General features: G+C 40.3%; 1 protein-coding gene across 1 annotated transcript in view; it reads left to right on the forward strand.

Moving 5' to 3' along the window:
* The window catches only part of erbb2 (erb-b2 receptor tyrosine kinase 2), a 42,660-nt gene that overhangs the window by 17,764 nt on the left and 5,352 nt on the right, over positions 1 to 19,544 (forward strand). The window contains exons 4-23 of the mRNA XM_058621681.1: positions 510 to 650; positions 792 to 857; positions 938 to 1,053; positions 1,163 to 1,304; positions 1,394 to 1,519; positions 2,384 to 2,525; positions 2,666 to 2,739; positions 2,924 to 3,014; positions 9,455 to 9,657; positions 10,694 to 10,823; positions 12,803 to 12,893; positions 13,098 to 13,252; positions 13,339 to 13,386; positions 15,806 to 15,944; positions 16,555 to 16,677; positions 17,028 to 17,126; positions 17,208 to 17,393; positions 17,474 to 17,629; positions 17,712 to 17,787; positions 18,524 to 18,670. Coding sequence (XP_058477664.1) covers positions 510 to 650; positions 792 to 857; positions 938 to 1,053; positions 1,163 to 1,304; positions 1,394 to 1,519; positions 2,384 to 2,525; positions 2,666 to 2,739; positions 2,924 to 3,014; positions 9,455 to 9,657; positions 10,694 to 10,823; positions 12,803 to 12,893; positions 13,098 to 13,252; positions 13,339 to 13,386; positions 15,806 to 15,944; positions 16,555 to 16,677; positions 17,028 to 17,126; positions 17,208 to 17,393; positions 17,474 to 17,629; positions 17,712 to 17,787; positions 18,524 to 18,670 — 2,451 coding nt within the window. The remainder of the gene's footprint in view (positions 1 to 509; positions 651 to 791; positions 858 to 937; positions 1,054 to 1,162; positions 1,305 to 1,393; positions 1,520 to 2,383; positions 2,526 to 2,665; positions 2,740 to 2,923; positions 3,015 to 9,454; positions 9,658 to 10,693; positions 10,824 to 12,802; positions 12,894 to 13,097; positions 13,253 to 13,338; positions 13,387 to 15,805; positions 15,945 to 16,554; positions 16,678 to 17,027; positions 17,127 to 17,207; positions 17,394 to 17,473; positions 17,630 to 17,711; positions 17,788 to 18,523; positions 18,671 to 19,544) is intronic.

The raw sequence follows: 19,544 nt of genomic DNA on the forward strand, positions 1-19,544 counted from the left end.
AAAAATGACCGCGTTAATTCCACAAATTAATCACCGTGCGTTAACGCGTTAATTTTGACAGCCCTAGTTATTTATAACATTATTATTCATGATGGGATTGTGATGCAGAGTTTTCCAACACTCTGTTACACCTGAATCAGAAGAAAGTACCTGAAAGTATCCTGATAAAAACATGAATATCATCATTAATATTTCATGTCAGCAGTTTGAAAATACAGTCTACCTTTCCGAATTCTGAATGTCACTGCTTCTTTCCAGTCGTTGAGGACCTGATGATTTTTCCTGTTTCCATTGATCTAAAAACAAACATACAACATGTTAAAGCATATGTTCTCAATCTCACAATAATACAGTGAGTGTCCTTATCCTCCCAGGCCTCCGCTGGACACCAGTGACAAAGTTACCTCCAGAGAAAAGAGTGTGTGTCACCGTGTTGTGTTCAGATGACTTGTCTCTTTCTCTTTAAACCTCACTTGGCTGGTGTCGTGTGTGTCGCGTGACTCTTGCAGAGATCCTCTCGGGGGGCGTGTACATTTGGGGAAACCCGCAGCTGTGCTTCCCTGACCCTCACAACATCATTTGGAGAGACAAGCTGAATGAGAAGAACGTGCAGGAGAGGCAGTACCATCTGCAGCCTCGGGCGTCTCAATGTGAGCACTGCAGTGTTATTCAATGGAAATGTAGAGAGTTTGGTTTTTATTGCATCTTTCTGGAAATGTTTTTTTGCATATTAATGGGTTTGTATTGCCTTGTTGAATGTGGTGTTGTGGTGGTGGTTTCTCCGGGTCCAGGTCCACCTTGTTCCCCTGCATGTGGGAAAAGCTGCTGGGGAGAGACTGCACAGGACTGCCAGAGCTGTGAGTGGAACTCATGTGTCTGACTCGTGTGTGTGACGTCAAGTCCACAGACACTCACTTTCTTCTCGTTTCCTCCTCAGTGACGCGCGTTAAATGTGCGTCGGGCTGTCAGAGGTGCAAAGGTCCGCTGCCCAATGACTGCTGCCACATGCAGTGTGCTGCTGGATGCACGGGACCCAAAGACTCCGACTGTCTGGTATGTGACCGTCACGCACACGCACACGCGCACACGCACACGCACACGCACACGCGTGCACACACAGAGTCCATTGTCACTGTCGTTTCCTTGTTCCTCGTCTCTGCAGGCGTGTCATCACTTCAACGACAGCGGTGTCTGCAAAGACAACTGTCCTCTACCAACCATCTATGACCCCATCACGTTTCAGACCAAACCCAACCCAAACAGGAAGTTTAACTTTGGAGCCACGTGTGTCAAGACGTGTCCTTGTGAGCATTTGTTTTCAGTCATGTCAGCTGATGAGTGTCTTCTTCTTCTGTAGCACACACATTTATTTGCTGTGTGTCTCTGTCTGTAGATAACTACCTGGCTATAGATATGGCCTGCACTTTGAATTGTCCCGTCGCCAACCAGGAAGTTATCATCAGCCATCCTGATGGAAGTGAGACACAGAAGTGTGAGAAATGTGACAACTGTCACAAAGGTAGGACTCATCGTGTTAGTGTTGTTGTTCTAACACACGTGTGCTAATGTGCTGGACCAGCCTGTTTCTGCAGCTCCTCGCTCTTCTTTGTTTTGTAAGTATCTCATGAAGTGGGATTGGCAATAATTCAGACTTGATTAGATTAAGTTAACTGAACTGGAAGGAGTTTGAGTTTGAGCTCACACTGAAGTGTGCACTTTGTCTAATACAGAAACCTTTGGGTGAGGGGGCGGAGCTGGGGAAGAATAGAAGAGTGGATGTCATTGTGATTGCAGTGTGTGACATCAGCTGTCAATCACACCATAGGCACCTCCTACAGTACACCCTCTTTTATCAGCCATTACTATTTGACTTAAAATAGGGCCATTATTTAGAACAGTACTTCTCAAATAGTGGGGTGGGCCCCCCTGGGGGGGCGCGGTGAGGTGTGTATATGTATATATACATACATATATATATATACATATATGTGTATACGTACAGTATATATACACATACACATATACATATATGTATATGTGTATAATAATTAACATTAACGTATATGTATATATACATACATATATATATATACATATATGTGTATACGTACAGTATATATACACATACACATATACATATATGTATATACATATATGTATATGTGTATAATAATTAACATTAACAAATCAAATGAGGTGTGTTTATGTTTTTTTTTTACACGTGTGATGGTGTAATGTTTAAGTTTTAGTTTGGTTTAATGCTGTATGCAAAGTTATATTTCACCGGATTTATATCAGTCATTCACTCTTATTTGGAACATGTTTGCAGCGTTGGTAAATGTCTGGATTAATGATTCGGATTGTTGAAAATCTGTCATTGTAGTGTGTTATGGTCTGGGCATGGATAACCTTGGCATCATGGACAACCACGGCATTACTATGGTAACGTCCTCTAACGTGGATCAGTTCAACAAGTGTAAGAAGATCTTCGGTAGTCTGGCCTTCCTCCCACAGAGCTTTGCAAGGTAACAGATCAAACATCCCAAAACCCTAAAATAAAAGAATTGTCACCACAGTCACTTCAGTGTTCTCCCCAAACCAATGCACTTACATACACTTCAAAACACCACCTCTGATTTGTGGTTTGTACCTTGTGCTCTTACAGGGATCATGTGACTAACACGTCCGCTCTAACTCTGGAGCAGCTGAACTCCTTCAGAAACCTGGAGGAGATCACAGGTTTGTATGTTATTCATCTCCCACAGGAAGAATTCACTGACACAGTGTCAATAAAAGGACGAATAAGAGAAGAAATGTAGGATGAATAAGATTCAATTACAATCAAAATACACAGGTGACAATGTGTGCATTTGAATGCAGCATGTGCAGAAAGATCATCTGTTTGTGTCATTTCTTTGTTCAGGTTATTTGTACATTGATGCGTGGCCTGAAGACTGGACTGATCTCAGTGTGTTTGAGAACCTGAAGGTGATTCGAGGCCGGTCGCTCTACAAGTAAGACATATGAGACATATGAGACATACAAGACATACAAGACATATGAGACATACAAGACATATGAGACATACAAGACACATGAGACATACGAGACATACAAGACATACAAGACATATGAGACATACAAGACATACAAGACATATGAGACATACAAGACATATGAGACATACAAGACACATGAGACATACGAGACATACAAGACATACAAGACATATGAGACATACAAGACATATGAGACATATAAGACATATGAGACACATAAGACATACGAGACATACAAGACATATGAGACATATGAGACATACAAGACATATGAGACATATGAGACATACAAGACATACAAGATATATAAGACATATGAGACATGAGACATACAAGACACATAAGACATACGAGACATACAAGACATATGAGACATATAAGACATATGAGACATACAAGACACATGAGACATACAAGACACATAAGACATATGAGACATATAGGACATACAAGACATATGAGACATGAGACATACAAGACACATAAGACATACGAGACATGAGACATACAAGACACATAAGACACACGAGACATACAAGACATATTAGACGTATACAAGACATATGAGACATACAAGACACATAAGACATACGAGACATACAAGACATATGAGATACAAGACATATAAGACATATGAGACATACAAGACATATGAGACATACAAGACACATAAGACATACGAGACATATGAGACATACAAGACATAGGACATACAAGACATATGAGACATACAAGACATATGAGACATACAAGACACATAAGACATACAAGACATATGAGACATACAAGACATATAGGACATACAAGACACCTAAGACATAGGAGACATACAAGACATATAGGACATACAAGACATATAGGACATACAAGACATATAGGACATATGAGACATATAAGACATGAGACATACAAGCCATATGAGACATATAAGACATGAGACATACAAGACATATGAGACATAAGACATGAGACATACAAGACACATAAGACATATGAGATATACAAGACATATAAGACATGAGACATACAAGACATATGAGACATACAAGACAAATAAGACATATGAGACAAATAAGACATAAAAGACATATGAGACATATTAGACATGAGACATACAAGACATGAGACATACAAGACTTATAAGACATGAGACATATAGGACATACAAGACATATGAGACATACAAGACACATAAGACATACGAGACAAACAAGACATATGAGACATACAAGACATATAAGACATGAGACATACAAGCCATATGAGACATATAAGACATACAAGACATATGAGACATATGAGACACATAAGACATATGAGATATACAAGACATATGAGACATATAAGACATGAGACATACAAGACATATGAGACATACAAGACAAATAAGACATATTAGACATGAGACATACAAGACATACGAGACATATAAGACATACAAGACATAAGACATATGAGACATAGAAGACTTATAAGACATGAGACATATGAGACATACAAGATATATAAGACATATGAGACATACAAGACACATAAGACATTCGAGACATACAAGACATATGAGACATATAAGACATATGAGACATACAAGACACATGAGACATACAAGACACATAAGACATATGAGACATATAGGACATACAAGACATATGAGACATGAGACATACAAGACACATAAGACATACAAGACACATAAGACACACGAGACATATGAGACATACAAGACATATTAGACGTATACAAGACATATGAGACATACAAGACACATAAGACATACGAGACATACAAGACATATGAGATACAAGACATATAAGACATATGAGACATACAAGACATATGAGATACAAGACATATAAGACATATGAGACATACAAGACATATGAGACATACAAGACACATAAGACATACGAGACATATGAGACATACAAGACATATAGGACATACAAGACATATGAGACATACAAGACACACGAGACATACAAGACACATAAGACATACGAGACATACAAGACATATGAGACATACAAGACATATAGGACATACAAGACATATGAGACATACAAGACACATAAGACATAGGAGACATACAAGACATATAGGACATACAAGACATATAGGACATACAAGACATATGAGACATATAAGACATATAGGACATATGAGACATACAAGACACATAAGACATATGAGATATACAAGACATATAAGACATGAGACATACAAGACATATGAGACATAAGACATGAGACATACAAGACACATAAGACATATGAGATATACAAGACAAATAAGACATGAGACATACAAGACATATGAGACATACAAGACAAATAAGACATAAAAGACATATGAGACAAATAAGACATAAAAGACATATGAGACATATTAGACATGAGACATACAAGACATGAGACATAGAAGACTTATAAGACATGAGACATATAGGACATACAAGACATATGAGACATACAAGACACATAAGACATACGAGACAAACAAGACATATGAGACATACAAGACATATAAGACATGAGACATACAAGCCATATGAGACATATAAGACATACAAGACATATGAGACACATAAGACATATGAGATATACAAGACATATGAGACATATAAGACATGAGACATACAAGACATATGAGACATACAAGACAAATAAGACATATTAGACATGAGACATACAAGACATACGAGACATATAAGACATACAAGACATAAGACATATGAGACATAGAAGACTTATAAGACATGAGACATACAAGACATATGAGACATATAAGACATATGAGACATAGAAGACTTATAAGACATGAGACATACAAGACATATGAGACATATAAGACATATGAGACATACAAGACATACAAGACATATAGGACATATGAGACATACAAGACATATAAGACATGAGACATACAAGCCATATGAGACATATAAGACATACAAGACATATGAGACATATGAGACACATAAGACATATGAGATATACAAGACATATGAGACATATGAGACATACAAGACAAATAAGACATATTAGACATGAGACATACAAGACATACGAGACATATAAGACATACAAGACATAAGACATATGAGACATAGAAGACTTATAAGACATGAGACATACAAGACATATGAGACATATAAGACATATGAGACATAGAAGACTTATAAGACATGAGACATACAAGACATATGAGACATATAAGACATACAAGACATATGAGACATGACATCATGACTATCATGATGATGTTACATCCATGTTCTCCTTTACTGACGCAGAGAGACAGATTATAACCTGGACACAATTTAAGATCAGAAGTTAACGGATTAGAGCAGTCACACTACTGCCAGTGTGTACAACATTATTATACTGTAAAAAACATTATGACCATCTTAATACCTAATACTCATGATACTACTACTAATAACAACAATAATAATGATAACAATAATAATGCCTTTAATGTATGGAGGTAACATGGGGGGTGTATTAATAATGTATAATAATATATAGTATAGGTTTCTGACTCACTAGATGAAGTTACTTGAGATAACGTATGTTGTGATTAGGTGTTATACAAAGTTGTTTTGTAAACTGATGCTTGACTTAAAAAGATCACAAACACATTATATATGTTTCAGTAACGAAAAGTGTTGTTTGAAAATATTGACACAGATCTACTTCCATAGAACTGGGACATTGTCCACTGTGTATCTCAGAGATCAGTGTTCCTGTCCACCTTCTTCCTCTTTTCGACACTTTGTTGGCTTCAGGGCAATAAAGGCTAATCATTAGCCAGCGCAGCTGCTCTGACCTGCAGCACACACAGTCAGGAGAACTCTGAGCTCAAACTAGATCAACGTGTTTTACACAGTCTTCACCGCTCATTCAGTACTGTTTTCCCTTCTCTTTTCAGAACACATGCTCTAATGTAGAATATTCTTTATGTCTTAAATCCTCATGAATAATCCTTCCTTTATCAGGTTTCTCATTTCTTTTTTAAACATAACTTTTAATTGCAGCTAGGTCAGTGCAATATGGGAGAACATTTTATCACCATAAACTCTTTGACATCATTCGATATCCATAAATATCACAATATAAATTAAATCAGTGTTTCTGTCAGGCTTATAAAAAATATGTGGATTTGTCTTTACCCTGATATATGAGATACATGTGGATCTAAAGCTGCATAAACACACTCTAAAACAACATTAAAGTACAGTTAGTATATCAGACAATACACTGTAAACACGCTGTAAAACAACATTAAAATATAGTTTCTCAGACAATGCACTGTAAACACACTGTAAAACAACATTAAAATACAGTTAGTTTCTCAGACAATGCACTGTAAACACGCTCTAAAACCACATTAAAATACAGTTAGTATATCAGACAGTGCACTTTAAACACGCTCTAAAACAACATTAAAATACAGTTAGTATATCAGACAATGCACTGTAAACACACTCTAAAACCACATTAAAAATACAGTTAGTTTCTCAGACAATGCACTGTAAACACGCTGTAAAACAACATTAAAATACAGTTAGTTTCTCATACAGTGCACTGTAAACACGCTGTAAAACAACATTAAAATACAGTTAGTATATCAGACAGTGCACTGTAAACACACTGTAAAACAACATTAAAATACAGTTAGTATATCAGACAATGCACTGTAAACACGCTCTAAAACAACATAAAAATACAGTTAGTATATCAGACAGTGCACTGTAAACACGCTCTAAAACAGCATTAAAATACAGTTAGTATATCAGACAGTGCACTGTAAACACGCTCTAAAACAACATTAAAATACAGTTAGTATATCAGACAATGCACTGTAAACACGCTGTAAAACAACATTAAAATACAGTTAGTTTCTCAGACAATGCACTGTAAACACGCTCTAAAACAACATTAAAATACAGTTAGTTTCTCAGACAATGCACTGTAAACACGCTCTAAAACAACATTAAAATACAGTTAGTATATCAGACAGTGCACTGTAAACACGCTCTAAAACAACATTAAAATACAGTTAGTATATCAGACAATACACTGTAAACACACTGTAAAATAACATTAAAATACAGTTAGTATATCAGACAGTGCACTGTAAACACGCTCTAAAACAACATTAAAATACAGTTAGTATATCAGACAATACACTGTAAACACACTGTAAAACAACATTAAAATACAGTTAGTATATCAGACAGTGCACTGTAAACACGCTCTAAAACAACATTAAAATACAGTTAGTATATCAGACAGTGCACTGTAAACACGCTCTAAAACAACATTGAAAATATAGTTAGTATATCAGATAATACCTGTTTTATTTCTATTAATGTTAAATGAAGGATATTTACATACAATTAAATATGGTAAAATTCTGCTATGAACATTAAAGAGATGTTATAAAGTGACTTTTAAATATAATTGTGTTGACTACATGCGTTTCTATATATATATATATATACAATATTGAATTTATAGTATTTAGTGTATTTGACAAATGCATTCGATATAATAAATATGATGATGATCAATGCAACATCCTTTTAAAACCAGTAAAAGTCATCACAGATCATTTATCATGATATCAGTTTGTGGTGTAGCATGTGGCTAGCTGTTAGCATGACACATGTACAGGTCTGAGATTTATCACTGTTGTTTTATTCTTTTATGTTCTAGCTTCTAATATTATTATCAATCACTTTTCAAAATCAGTATAGTAGTATAGTAACTATAGTAACTACATGTTTTAGCCTTAAATTTACTGTCATTTCAGAATGTATTTGAAAAGTCAATGTTTTGTAAATGTACAGATTTTCAGGTCACAGAGTATAAGATCAGTCAGCATTATTTTCAGTATGGATTATTATCTCAAACAATCAATTACTTCATTGCTTAAGTGTTTGACAATGTTGTTAAAACCAGTTGGTGTTTCCCAAACCTAAAATGTTTTGGTTTGTCCACAAATGAATATTAAAAAAAATCAGTTTACTGAGATAGAGGAACAAAGAAACCAGAGAAAAGTCTCACTGTTTTTATTTTATATCAATAACTATCTATCACAATAGTTAGTAATAACTTACATGGATGATTAATAATTGATTAATTGTTACAGCCGTGCAATTACAGATGTTTTGATTTTCTAAACAGAATCTTCTTATACATGTTGTAAAAAACTGTAGTTTTCTTCTGAAACACAACATTTACTGAATTCCAGTGTTGTACAAACCCTGGGTTTTTAGTGTGATGGCTTCAAGTATCAACATGTATGTTGTTGTTTTTTTTGATTTAGGATTATAAATGAACTCTTGAATGTGGTCCCTCACAGCTTCACTCTCTCACTCTCTCTCTCAGGGGTGTGTTCTCTCTTGCCATCCAAAACGTACACATCCAGTCTCTGGGGTTGCGTTCACTCCGCAGCGTCAGTGGAGGTTTGGTTCTGTTGCACAACAATTCCAAGCTGTGCTACACCGACTCACTGCCCTGGGACACTCTGCTGCATCCCACCCAGGGACCGCACCTCATCGTCAACCACAACCAGGACGCCTCAGTCTGTGGTAGGTGAAGACAGAGTCCTGACAGAGTCCTGACAGAGTCCTGACAGAGTCCTGACAGAGTCCTGACAGGGTCCTGACAGAGTCCTGACAGAGTCCTGACAGAGTCCTGGTTTACTGTATAACGTACACAGTAAACCTTGGATAAAGAGAGTCCAGATACAAGAGTCCACCTGAAAGGACAAAGTTTGAATTGACTGTCACCAACAGTCATGTAGGTGAGGCTGGGTCAGAAACTTAGATTGAAACATGAGGATAAAATGTCATAGATGTTGATGAAGCCAGTTATAAGTTATAAAAATGTCTTTATGAACAGATAACAACAAACACTTGTTAAACACAGAAACATTTAACAAAGTTTAACAGCAATGATGTTGTTTGCAGCTCAGTAACTGTAGTGACATTTAACACACATTCAGTGATTGTGTTTTTCTAAAGACTCAATGAAACGACATGATGGTGAAGTTAGTTCCATGTTGGCACATCATGGCCACTCCCATGTTGATAAGAACATTAAATATTATTAAATAATAAGGACAAATATCCCTTTAAGGTAAATAAGGGGAATATGTTGGTGATTAATCTTGAGTACGCAATGAATCCATTCTCCAGCTCTATGTGACGACTGCAACTGAACACCAGTGTTTGGATTAGTTGTTAACTACATAAAATGTCAGAAAAATACTTAAAAGAAAGTTTGACTTTTTTGGTTTGTTGTCCGAAACAAACCCAAGTTCTTGGCTTTAAAGATTTAGGAAATTCAAGATTGAATAGTGACTTTATTGTTATTCTGCTGTTGTCGGTTCAACAGTACAAAACAATAACGCAGTAGTCAGGTAGTCATTGATTAACCAGTGAAACGTTACTGTTTCACAGTTGAAAAGTCAGCTGCTTGTCTATAAACTTTTATAAAGTTTTCTCAGAGTTACCTTCTTTTTTTTTAACGTACTGTTGTAATTCACAGTGTGTGATCCTCCTGAATCCTCAGTGTGATTGTTGACCTATTGTATATCACGTTGTCGTCTCTGAATGTCTGCAGAGGCAGAGGGACGCGTCTGTCACCCGCTGTGTGAAGGGGGCTGTTGGGGTCCGGGGCCCAGCCAGTGTGTGTCCTGCAAAGCTTTCCGACGAGGCACGGAGTGTGTGGAGCAGTGTGACATCTACCACGGGTAAGGAACTGTGTGTGTGTCAACATATTAATAAATAACTGTTTAGTTGATGCTTGTGGGTCAGAGCTGCACGATAAATCATTGAAGAAATCTCGATTCAACAATGACAATAAGCGCGTTCTGCAGGGCCATCTAAAGGAATCACACTGCCAACCGTTTGTTCATGAGTGAAATAAACATTTTGATTTGTGAAAAAAATCGTGCCAGAGAATCATGATCTCAATTCTAAGCAAAACGAATGATGATTGACATTATTTCCAGAATGGTGCAGCCACACAGTCAATCAGTGTGATTGTAATTTAAATTTAGCCTTGAAGCCACTGTATATTATTGATAAAGCAAATAGAAGTGATAACTCTGGGCTCTGAGCAATAACCTGATTTGATGATATTCTCTGTGCTCGTCACACATGTACAAGGTGACACTAGTATCAACACCTGGTCCAGGGTTATGTAGGATTGGATTCAAAATCCAGGTCATTTGGACGTTATTCAGCCTCAGGAGCAAAACAGCTGATTAATCAACAGTGACCACCTACTACCCACAATCCCCATGGCTCATTGTTATGTGGACATTCTGAATGGTCCACAGCCATAAGCCGTGTAAACGCTTCAGTTAGGATTGTTACAGCAGGTGTTTTTCTAATGGAAAGGCTCTTCAACTCTTCCATTCTTTGGCACCCTTCCCCTGGGATACCAGAGTAAATGGTCCAGTACGGGGAGGGTGGAGCTAGACGGGCTCCACCCACGAAAGTCAGCTGATTGGGCGACAGAAAAATCCCAGTCTATTCTCACAAAAACAGACACAAACTGAGCTGCTGGATCTAGTCCTGGTCCCAGGCCTGGATGTCCTCTATTATTGTCATGGCTCTAGTCCTGGTCCCAGGCCTGGATGTCCTCCATTATTGTCATGGCTCTAGTCCTGGTCCCAGGCCTGGATGTCCTCCATTATTGTCATGGCTCTAGTCCTGGTCCCGGGCCTGGATGTCCTCCATTATTGTCATGGCTCTAGTCCTGGTCCAGGGCCTGGATGTCCTCCATTATTGTCATGGCTCTAGTCCTGGTCCCAGGCCTGGATGTCCTCCATTATTGTCATGGCTCTAGTCCTGGTCCCAGGCCTGGATGTCCTCCATTATTGTCATGGCTCTAGTCCTGGTCCCGGGCCTGGATGTCCTCCATTATTGTCATGGCTCTAGTCCTGGTCCAGGGCCTGGATGTCCTCCATTATTGTCATGGCTCTAGTCCTGGTCCCGGGCCTGGATGTCCTTCATTATTGTCATGGCTCTAGTCCTGGTCCAGGGCCTGGATGTCCTCCATTATTGTAATGGCTCTAGTCCTGGTCCAGGGCCTGGATGTCCTCCATTATTGTCATGGCTATAGTCCTGGTCCCGGGCCTGGATGTCCTCCATTATTGTCATGGCTCTAGTCCTGGTCCCGGGCCTGGATGTCCTCCATTATTGTCATGGCTCTAGTCCTGGTCCCGGGGCCTGGATGTCCTCCATTATTGTCATGGCTCTAGTCATGGTCCCGGGCCTGGATGTCCTCCATTATTGTCATGGGTCTAGTCCTGGTCCAGGGCCTGGATGTCCTCCATTATTGTCATGGCTCTAGTCCTGGTCCAGGGCCTGGATGTCCTCCATTATTGTCATGGCTCTAGTCCTGGTCCCGGGCCTGGATGTCCTTCATTATTGTCATGGCTCTAGTCCTGGTCCAGGGCCTGGATGTCCTCCATTATTGTAATGGCTCTAGTCCTGGTCCAGGGCCTGGATGTCCTCCATTATTGTCATGGCTCTAGTCCTGGTCCAGGGCCTGGATGTCCTTCATTATTGTCATGGCTCTAGTCCTGGTCCAGGGCCTGGATGTCCTTCATTATTGTCATGGCTCTAGTCCTGGTCCAGAGCCTGGATGTCTTGCTTTGAGATTCTGTTCCAAATACAAATGGAACGCAGGATAAATGATGACGTGATGTTTGTGTTTCAGGTCTGTGCGTGAATACACGGAAGGATCGTTGTGTGTGGCCTGTCATGCAGAGTGTCAACCTCTCAATGGCTCCGCCTCCTGTAACGGCCCGGTGAGAGCATATTCTAGTCAATGTCATTGTTTCCAACACACACACATATCCTTCATTTAACGTCAAAAAGCCAAAGAAATAAAGTAGGTAAAGAAAGTATTATCTGAAATAAAAGGCAGTAAGTGTAAGATCATGTAATACAGATCATAAACACAGTGTATTTTACTGTGTATTTACAGTGTGTGTGTGTGTGTGTGTCTTCAGGGTGCAGAGCACTGCACAGAGTGTCGTAACTTCCAGGACGGGGAGTTGTGTGTGGATCACTGTCCCAGTGGTGTGAAGGAGGATCAGCACACTGTGTGGAAGTACAGCAATGCAACAGGACACTGTCTGCCCTGCAACGCCAACTGCTCACTGTCGTGAGTGGAAGCACTTCACAGACACCATGACAACACTCACACACACACACACACACACTGACATACGTGCTGTTACTGTGTTTCAGCTGCACGGTGATGGATGACAGAGGCTGTCCCATCGACAACAGGACAGGGTGAGATATGAGACACACAGCTCATACTGTGTTTATCATCATTTGCTGCTGGTGCCAAACCCAGCTGACACAGTGCGACAGGTGGGGTTCACCCTTGACCCTTGACCTTTGGCAGGTCACCAGTCCATCACAGGGCAACATATAGAGATGAACAACCATTCATTCAACAATTTATGCCATATTTCCACCGGCTCTACTCGCCTCCCCTCCCCTCCCCTCCCCTCCCCCTGCCTGGCAGTTCCAACCCCAGCATCCTTCTACCAATATACTCACTATCCCTCAAACCATCTCATTCTGGCCTCTCTGACCTTATCTCCAAAACATCTAACATGTGCTGTTCCTCTGATTGACTCATTCCTGATCCTATCCATCTTCGTCACTCCCAAAGAGAACCTCAATCATTTGAGGTTCATTATTATAGAACCTCAGTCATTTACGTTATGGGGACTTGATTTTTGTCCCCACAAGGAAGACAAGACAAGTCCCCATAATGTGACTGTGGAAACATGTTTAGGTCCCCACAACAATAGTAATACCTGGGAACACACACACACACACACACACACGAGTGACTAGTGACTTTACACCAGACTCCTGTAGTTTTTAGGATTGTTAAGTAGTTTTAAGTGATCTACAGTTCGGCACTGTTCGCATAGTTACCTACTCAGCACGCTTTTGGAACCTTGCCAGAGCAGGTACTAAAAAAACACTATTTAAACCGTGCAGTGGCGTGTAGAGCGGTGGAAATATGCCACTAGAGTGTCTGATATCTTAGAGAGCCTGGAGAAACCCATGCACACACTGGGAGAACATGCACCGGCAACCTTCTGCTTGGAGGCAGCAGTGCCAGCCCCTTTTTACTGGAGGTTAAATCATGGTTATTATCCTCATTTATTTTGAAATTCAGCCTAAATAAACACGGCTCATTGAAAATGCTTGAATTATTTGCAAGTGAAGTTGATATTTATGTAAAAGTCTTCCTTGTTTGTTACGACGCCACCTGCTGTTTTGTGGCTGCATGACGAGGTCGACACAGAACACAGCCCACTCATCAGGACTCGTGTCGTGGACACTGTCCACACAGATGCAGAGCGTCCCATATTAAACTGTGTCAGCACATTCAGTCGTTGAATTTGAGGCAACTAGTCTGGAAAGTCCTTGAAAAGTCCTTGATTGTTAGCCAAGGTGTGGGAACACTGTAAATAATGTTGCATTGACTTTGATTCAGTTTCCCGTCACATCTGTAAAAGAGGACACTGTCGGCGACGCTGTAGCAGACTGTGTCAGCTCTAAAGAAGCAGCGTCAGCATTTTTGTTGGATTTGCCTGTTTTACAGACTTTTTCCACCCAGTCTTGCAAACAGTAGACCCTCAAATTAGCAGCTCTATGCAGTGAATCAGCAATGGTTTTTTTCTGTATCGTGACACAAGAAATTGGAATGGATATATATATGGAGGACATACCAGAGGTTGCGCTAGACTTTTTCGTTGTCTGTCATTTTGACTGACAGGGTCATAAAAATCCCGTCATAATCCATTTTTACCGGTCACTTTAAATGATAATAATGACATATTCAATTGCATTGTTCATATTGCAGTGGAATATGAACAGTTGACCTGTGGCCTAAACGCACAGTCTCACACCTTCCTCCTGGTCCACATGGACTTAAATCGCGTGTCTGCTTGCGCGTAGTTGCGCGTGGTAGGAAATCCCGCAACATGCGCTCCTTCTGCACCAGTGGATCAGCTGCACCGGTCACAGACGCGCTCCAAAGCCTCCTGTCCATAGCTCTTTAACACGCTGTCAGCACTACAAGGAAAGCGAGATGCATTGAGTACGGTGTCCAGGTCAGAAATGATGCTCAGATTCTCCGATGGGAATCTTTATTTTGTCGCACAACATTTTTCTATCCTCCCTCCTCAGCCAGGAGAACTCCCGCTCCCACTGAACTCGCCTAACCTCCTTACTGCCGCTGAGGCCAAGGGCTGAGTTTGTCCTTCATCTGCATCTATGCCTCTTTTTTCACCTCTTTTATCAACATAGTTTTTAGGGCTGTGAATTGCAATCTGTCAAAATGACGGATGGCTCTCAGATTTTTCCGTCACCGTTTTAAAAAAACGGTCAATGACGGAAAATATTCGGTTAACGCGACCCCTGGTACATACATATAGAGTGCATGTTACGTTTCACATGGTATTGCTGTGACACACATGCACACACATGCACACACATGCACACACATGCACACACATGCACACACTTGCACACACACCCCTCCAACGCCGCTAAATTGTGGGCTGGTCTTAGTCAGGAAAAAACTCCACTTTGCCAACAAACACGGCTCCTTCCCTAGACCTGGTCCTGGTTGACCCGTGACCCTGTTCAGACGAGGTTTCCTCACAGCTGACCTGTTGTTTAGGCCGGGGACGACCATCGCAGCTGCCGTGGGTGGAGTGGTGCTCTTCTTTATCCTGCTAGCGCTGCTGGTGTTTTACCTGAGGAGGCAGAAGAAGCTGAAGAGGAAGGAAACCATGAGGAGGATCCTGCAGGAGCATGAGGTGCGAGACCAATGTAACTTATCTGGTGAACATTTGATGTTTAATAATTGTGTTTAAAGGGATAGTTGAGGTTTTTTGAAGAATAACACTGACATGCTAAACATGGCTGTCAGCACAAGGTACACAAGGAAAAACTTACCTACAGTAATAAAATCTACACCTAAGTTTTTAAAGCACTCACAGAGACACAGGAAGTGCTGCTCTGCTGCTGCCTCCTTTGTTACATTTGTGTCAAATAATATAGACATATCACGTTCAAATCCTGGTCCTTACTTTATGAGCCTTTCATGGACAGGGTCCCTGTTTCATCTCTGACCTGATCCTGATCCTCCCACAGCGCCCACACACACCTCAGGTCAGAGGGGGTGGAGCCTTTCAGGCAGCGGAAGACTTTTCTATTCAGACAGGCTTTAAGTGAGATGAGGGTTTTTCTGGCTTGTGTTTTTGTGTCGAGGATTTGTCCATTCTATTTTTATTGTCTCTTTTTTTATTGTAAAGCACTTTGTGTTGTATAAATAAACTTTACTAAAGCAACATTAAAAACATAAATGGTAACAGATATGTAAAAGTACATAAACAAATAAATAATCTGCTTGCTCCTTGTGTTCAGCTGGTGGAGCCTCTAACACCGAGTGGTGCGTCACCCAATCAGGCTCAGATGAGAATCCTGAAGGAGACGGAGCTGAAAAAACTGCGAGTCTTGGGTGCAGGAGCCTTTGGTACCGTTTACAAGGTACGTGAACCACAGATTGAGCCCCGTCTGTCTTGTAGATTCTTGTGAATGTGAATTCTCATGAGCACATTTAAGGGATTCAATTCAAATGTGGCACAAATATTCACTCAGACTGCTCTGAGTCTGAAGGTCAAAGGTCACTGTGACGGCTGTGGGTGTTGTCTTATCTGTGACATCACAGTTCAGGACAGAACAACTGCTTTCAGTTTCACAGCTTCCAGGTATAACTGTCAGTTTTGTTGTGACTGAGGCTTTAGAATCACTGTTTAGATTTGGATGGCCAAAGGTCAAAGGGTCAAAGGGTCAAAGGGTCTCACCAAACACTTTGAAAGTGTTGATATCTGTTTCAGGGAGTGTGGGCTCCTGATGGAGAGCATGTGAAGATACAGGTGGCTATCAAGGTGTTGAGAGAGAACACGTCGCCCAAGGCCAACAAAGAGATCCTCGATGTGAGTTACAAGCCTCTCTCACTCACACACACACACACACACACAAGCCCTAACCAACATCTTTCCTCTGGTTCCTTCCAGGAGGCGTACGTGATGGCGGGCGTGGCCAGTCCTTATGTGTGTCGTCTGCTGGGAATCTGTCTGACCTCCACCGTGCAGCTGGTCACTCAGCTGATGCCGTACGGCTGCCTGCTGGACTACGTCAGGGAGAACAAGGACCGCATCGGCTCCCAGTCCCTGCTCAACTGGTGTGTCCAGATCGCAAAGGTATGAAAGGGTTTAGATCTGACGTGTGGAACTCTTTTCTAATGGTACATGGTATGACACGGATGTGTGTGCGTGTGCAGGGCATGAGTTATCTGGAGGAGGTCCGGCTGGTCCACAGAGATCTAGCAGCTCGTAACGTCCTCGTGAAGAACCCCAACCACGTGAAGATCACGGACTTCGGCCTAGCCCGCCTGCTCGACATCGATGAGACCGAGTATCACGCCGATGGAGGGAAAGTAAGATGTGGAGACTTCAGGGGAAATTATTCTTCAGTGTTTGTTTTTTTATTTACCTTTAAACCGTTGTGTTTGTTTGCAGGTGCCAATTAAATGGATGGCTCTGGAGTCGATTCTGCACAGAAAGTTCACTCATCAGAGCGACGTGTGGAGCTATGGTCAGTGTCACTCACTGCTGTCGTCTTTGTGTTGTTGTTTGTTTTATTGCTTCGATTTTGGAAGGAAACACACTTCTTTTTTCCAGTGTAGGATGAAATGCACGTTTCCACTTTTTTAAAACTATTCCCTGATTTACATCTACATGATTTCATGTTGGATTACACACAGTTCATTACATTTAAAAATTCAAATTTTATTTCATTTAATGTTTTGTACCATCTTCATTTTCAATATAATTGTATAAGACTCGTTTTCTCTCTGCTGCTGTGATTTCTTATTGTTTTTTCCGTCCGTCTGTCTATAATTGTAAAAATGAATCTCAAAACTTTACAGAAACCTTTCAAATTAACAAATGTTCACATGAACTCAAAGATGACTTCATTACATGTTACATGTTGGTGGTCAAAGGTCACTGTGAACTCTTAAACCTTTTCACCTTGTGCATGTATTAAATATAAATAAAATGTTTATAAACATGTATATTTCAAATGTCTTCCTATTTTAAGTGAACTTGCACATGTTATAGTTATATTATAATGTTATAATATAATGTTATAATGTTATAATGTTAATGTTATAATTTAAATGCAGGTGCACTCAAGGAAAATAAATAGTAATAAAATAAAATGGTTACAAAGGGATACAAGAGGAAAGTGTGTTATTGTGTAACAGGTGAAACAGGTGAATTTACCTCTGAAAGGATGAATAAAGTCCCGTCTTGTGTCGTCCTGTCAGGGGTGACCGTGTGGGAGCTGATGACGTTCGGTGCAAAGCCGTACGACATGATCCCAGCGAGGGAAATTCCAGAAGTCTTAGAGGGAGGAGAGCGACTTCCTCAGCCGCTCATCTGCACCATCGACGTCTACATGATCATGGTCAAATGTCAGTGGCTGTCCTCACACTCAGCACTTCTGTGCCTAGTCATTGTTGGTTTGGTGTGTGTTTGAGAGCTCACTGCAAACGCTCAGTGACATGTTTATTAGTGTTTGGTAGAAATACTGATACTCACATAATGGCAGACAATACATATGGAAAGTTGTGCCATTAATGCTTCAGGGAACTATGACCTCCTCACCAAGGACACTGAGAGCCTTCATAGAACACCATTTCTAAAACTAGTTCATGAAGCGGCTCTAACCAGGTTTCAGCAGCACTAGTTTATGTATTAACCACGCACTTACCGGGTTTCAGCAGCACTAGTTTATTTATTAACCACGCTCTTACCGGGTTTCAGCAGCACTAGTTTATTTATTAACAACGCTGTAACCAGGTTTCAGCAGCACTAGTTTATTTATTAACCACGCTCTTACCGGGTTTCAGCAGCACTAGTTTATTTATTAACAACGCTGTAACCAGGTTTCAGCAGCACTAGTTTATGTATTAACCACGCTGTAACCAGGTTTCAGCAGCACTAGTTTATTTATTAACCACGCTCTTACCGGGTTTCAGCAGCACTAGTTTATTTATTAACCACGCTCTTACCGGGTTTCAGCAGCACTAGTTTATGTATTAACCACGCTCTTACCAGGTTTCAGCAGCACTAGTTTATTTATTAACCACGCTGTAACCAGGTTTCAGCAGCACTAGTTTATTTATTAACCACGCTGTAACCAGGTTTCAGCAGCACTAGTTTATTTGTTAACCACGCTGTAACCAGGTTTCAGCAGCACTAGTTTATGTATTAACCACGCTCTTACCGGGTTTCAGCAGCACTAGTTTATTTATTAACCACGCTCTTACCAGGTTTCAGCAGCAC

Source organism: Solea solea, chromosome 21 (assembly GCF_958295425.1).
Source record: "Solea solea chromosome 21, fSolSol10.1, whole genome shotgun sequence".
NCBI classification, from domain to species: Eukaryota; Metazoa; Chordata; class Actinopteri; order Pleuronectiformes; family Soleidae; genus Solea; species Solea solea.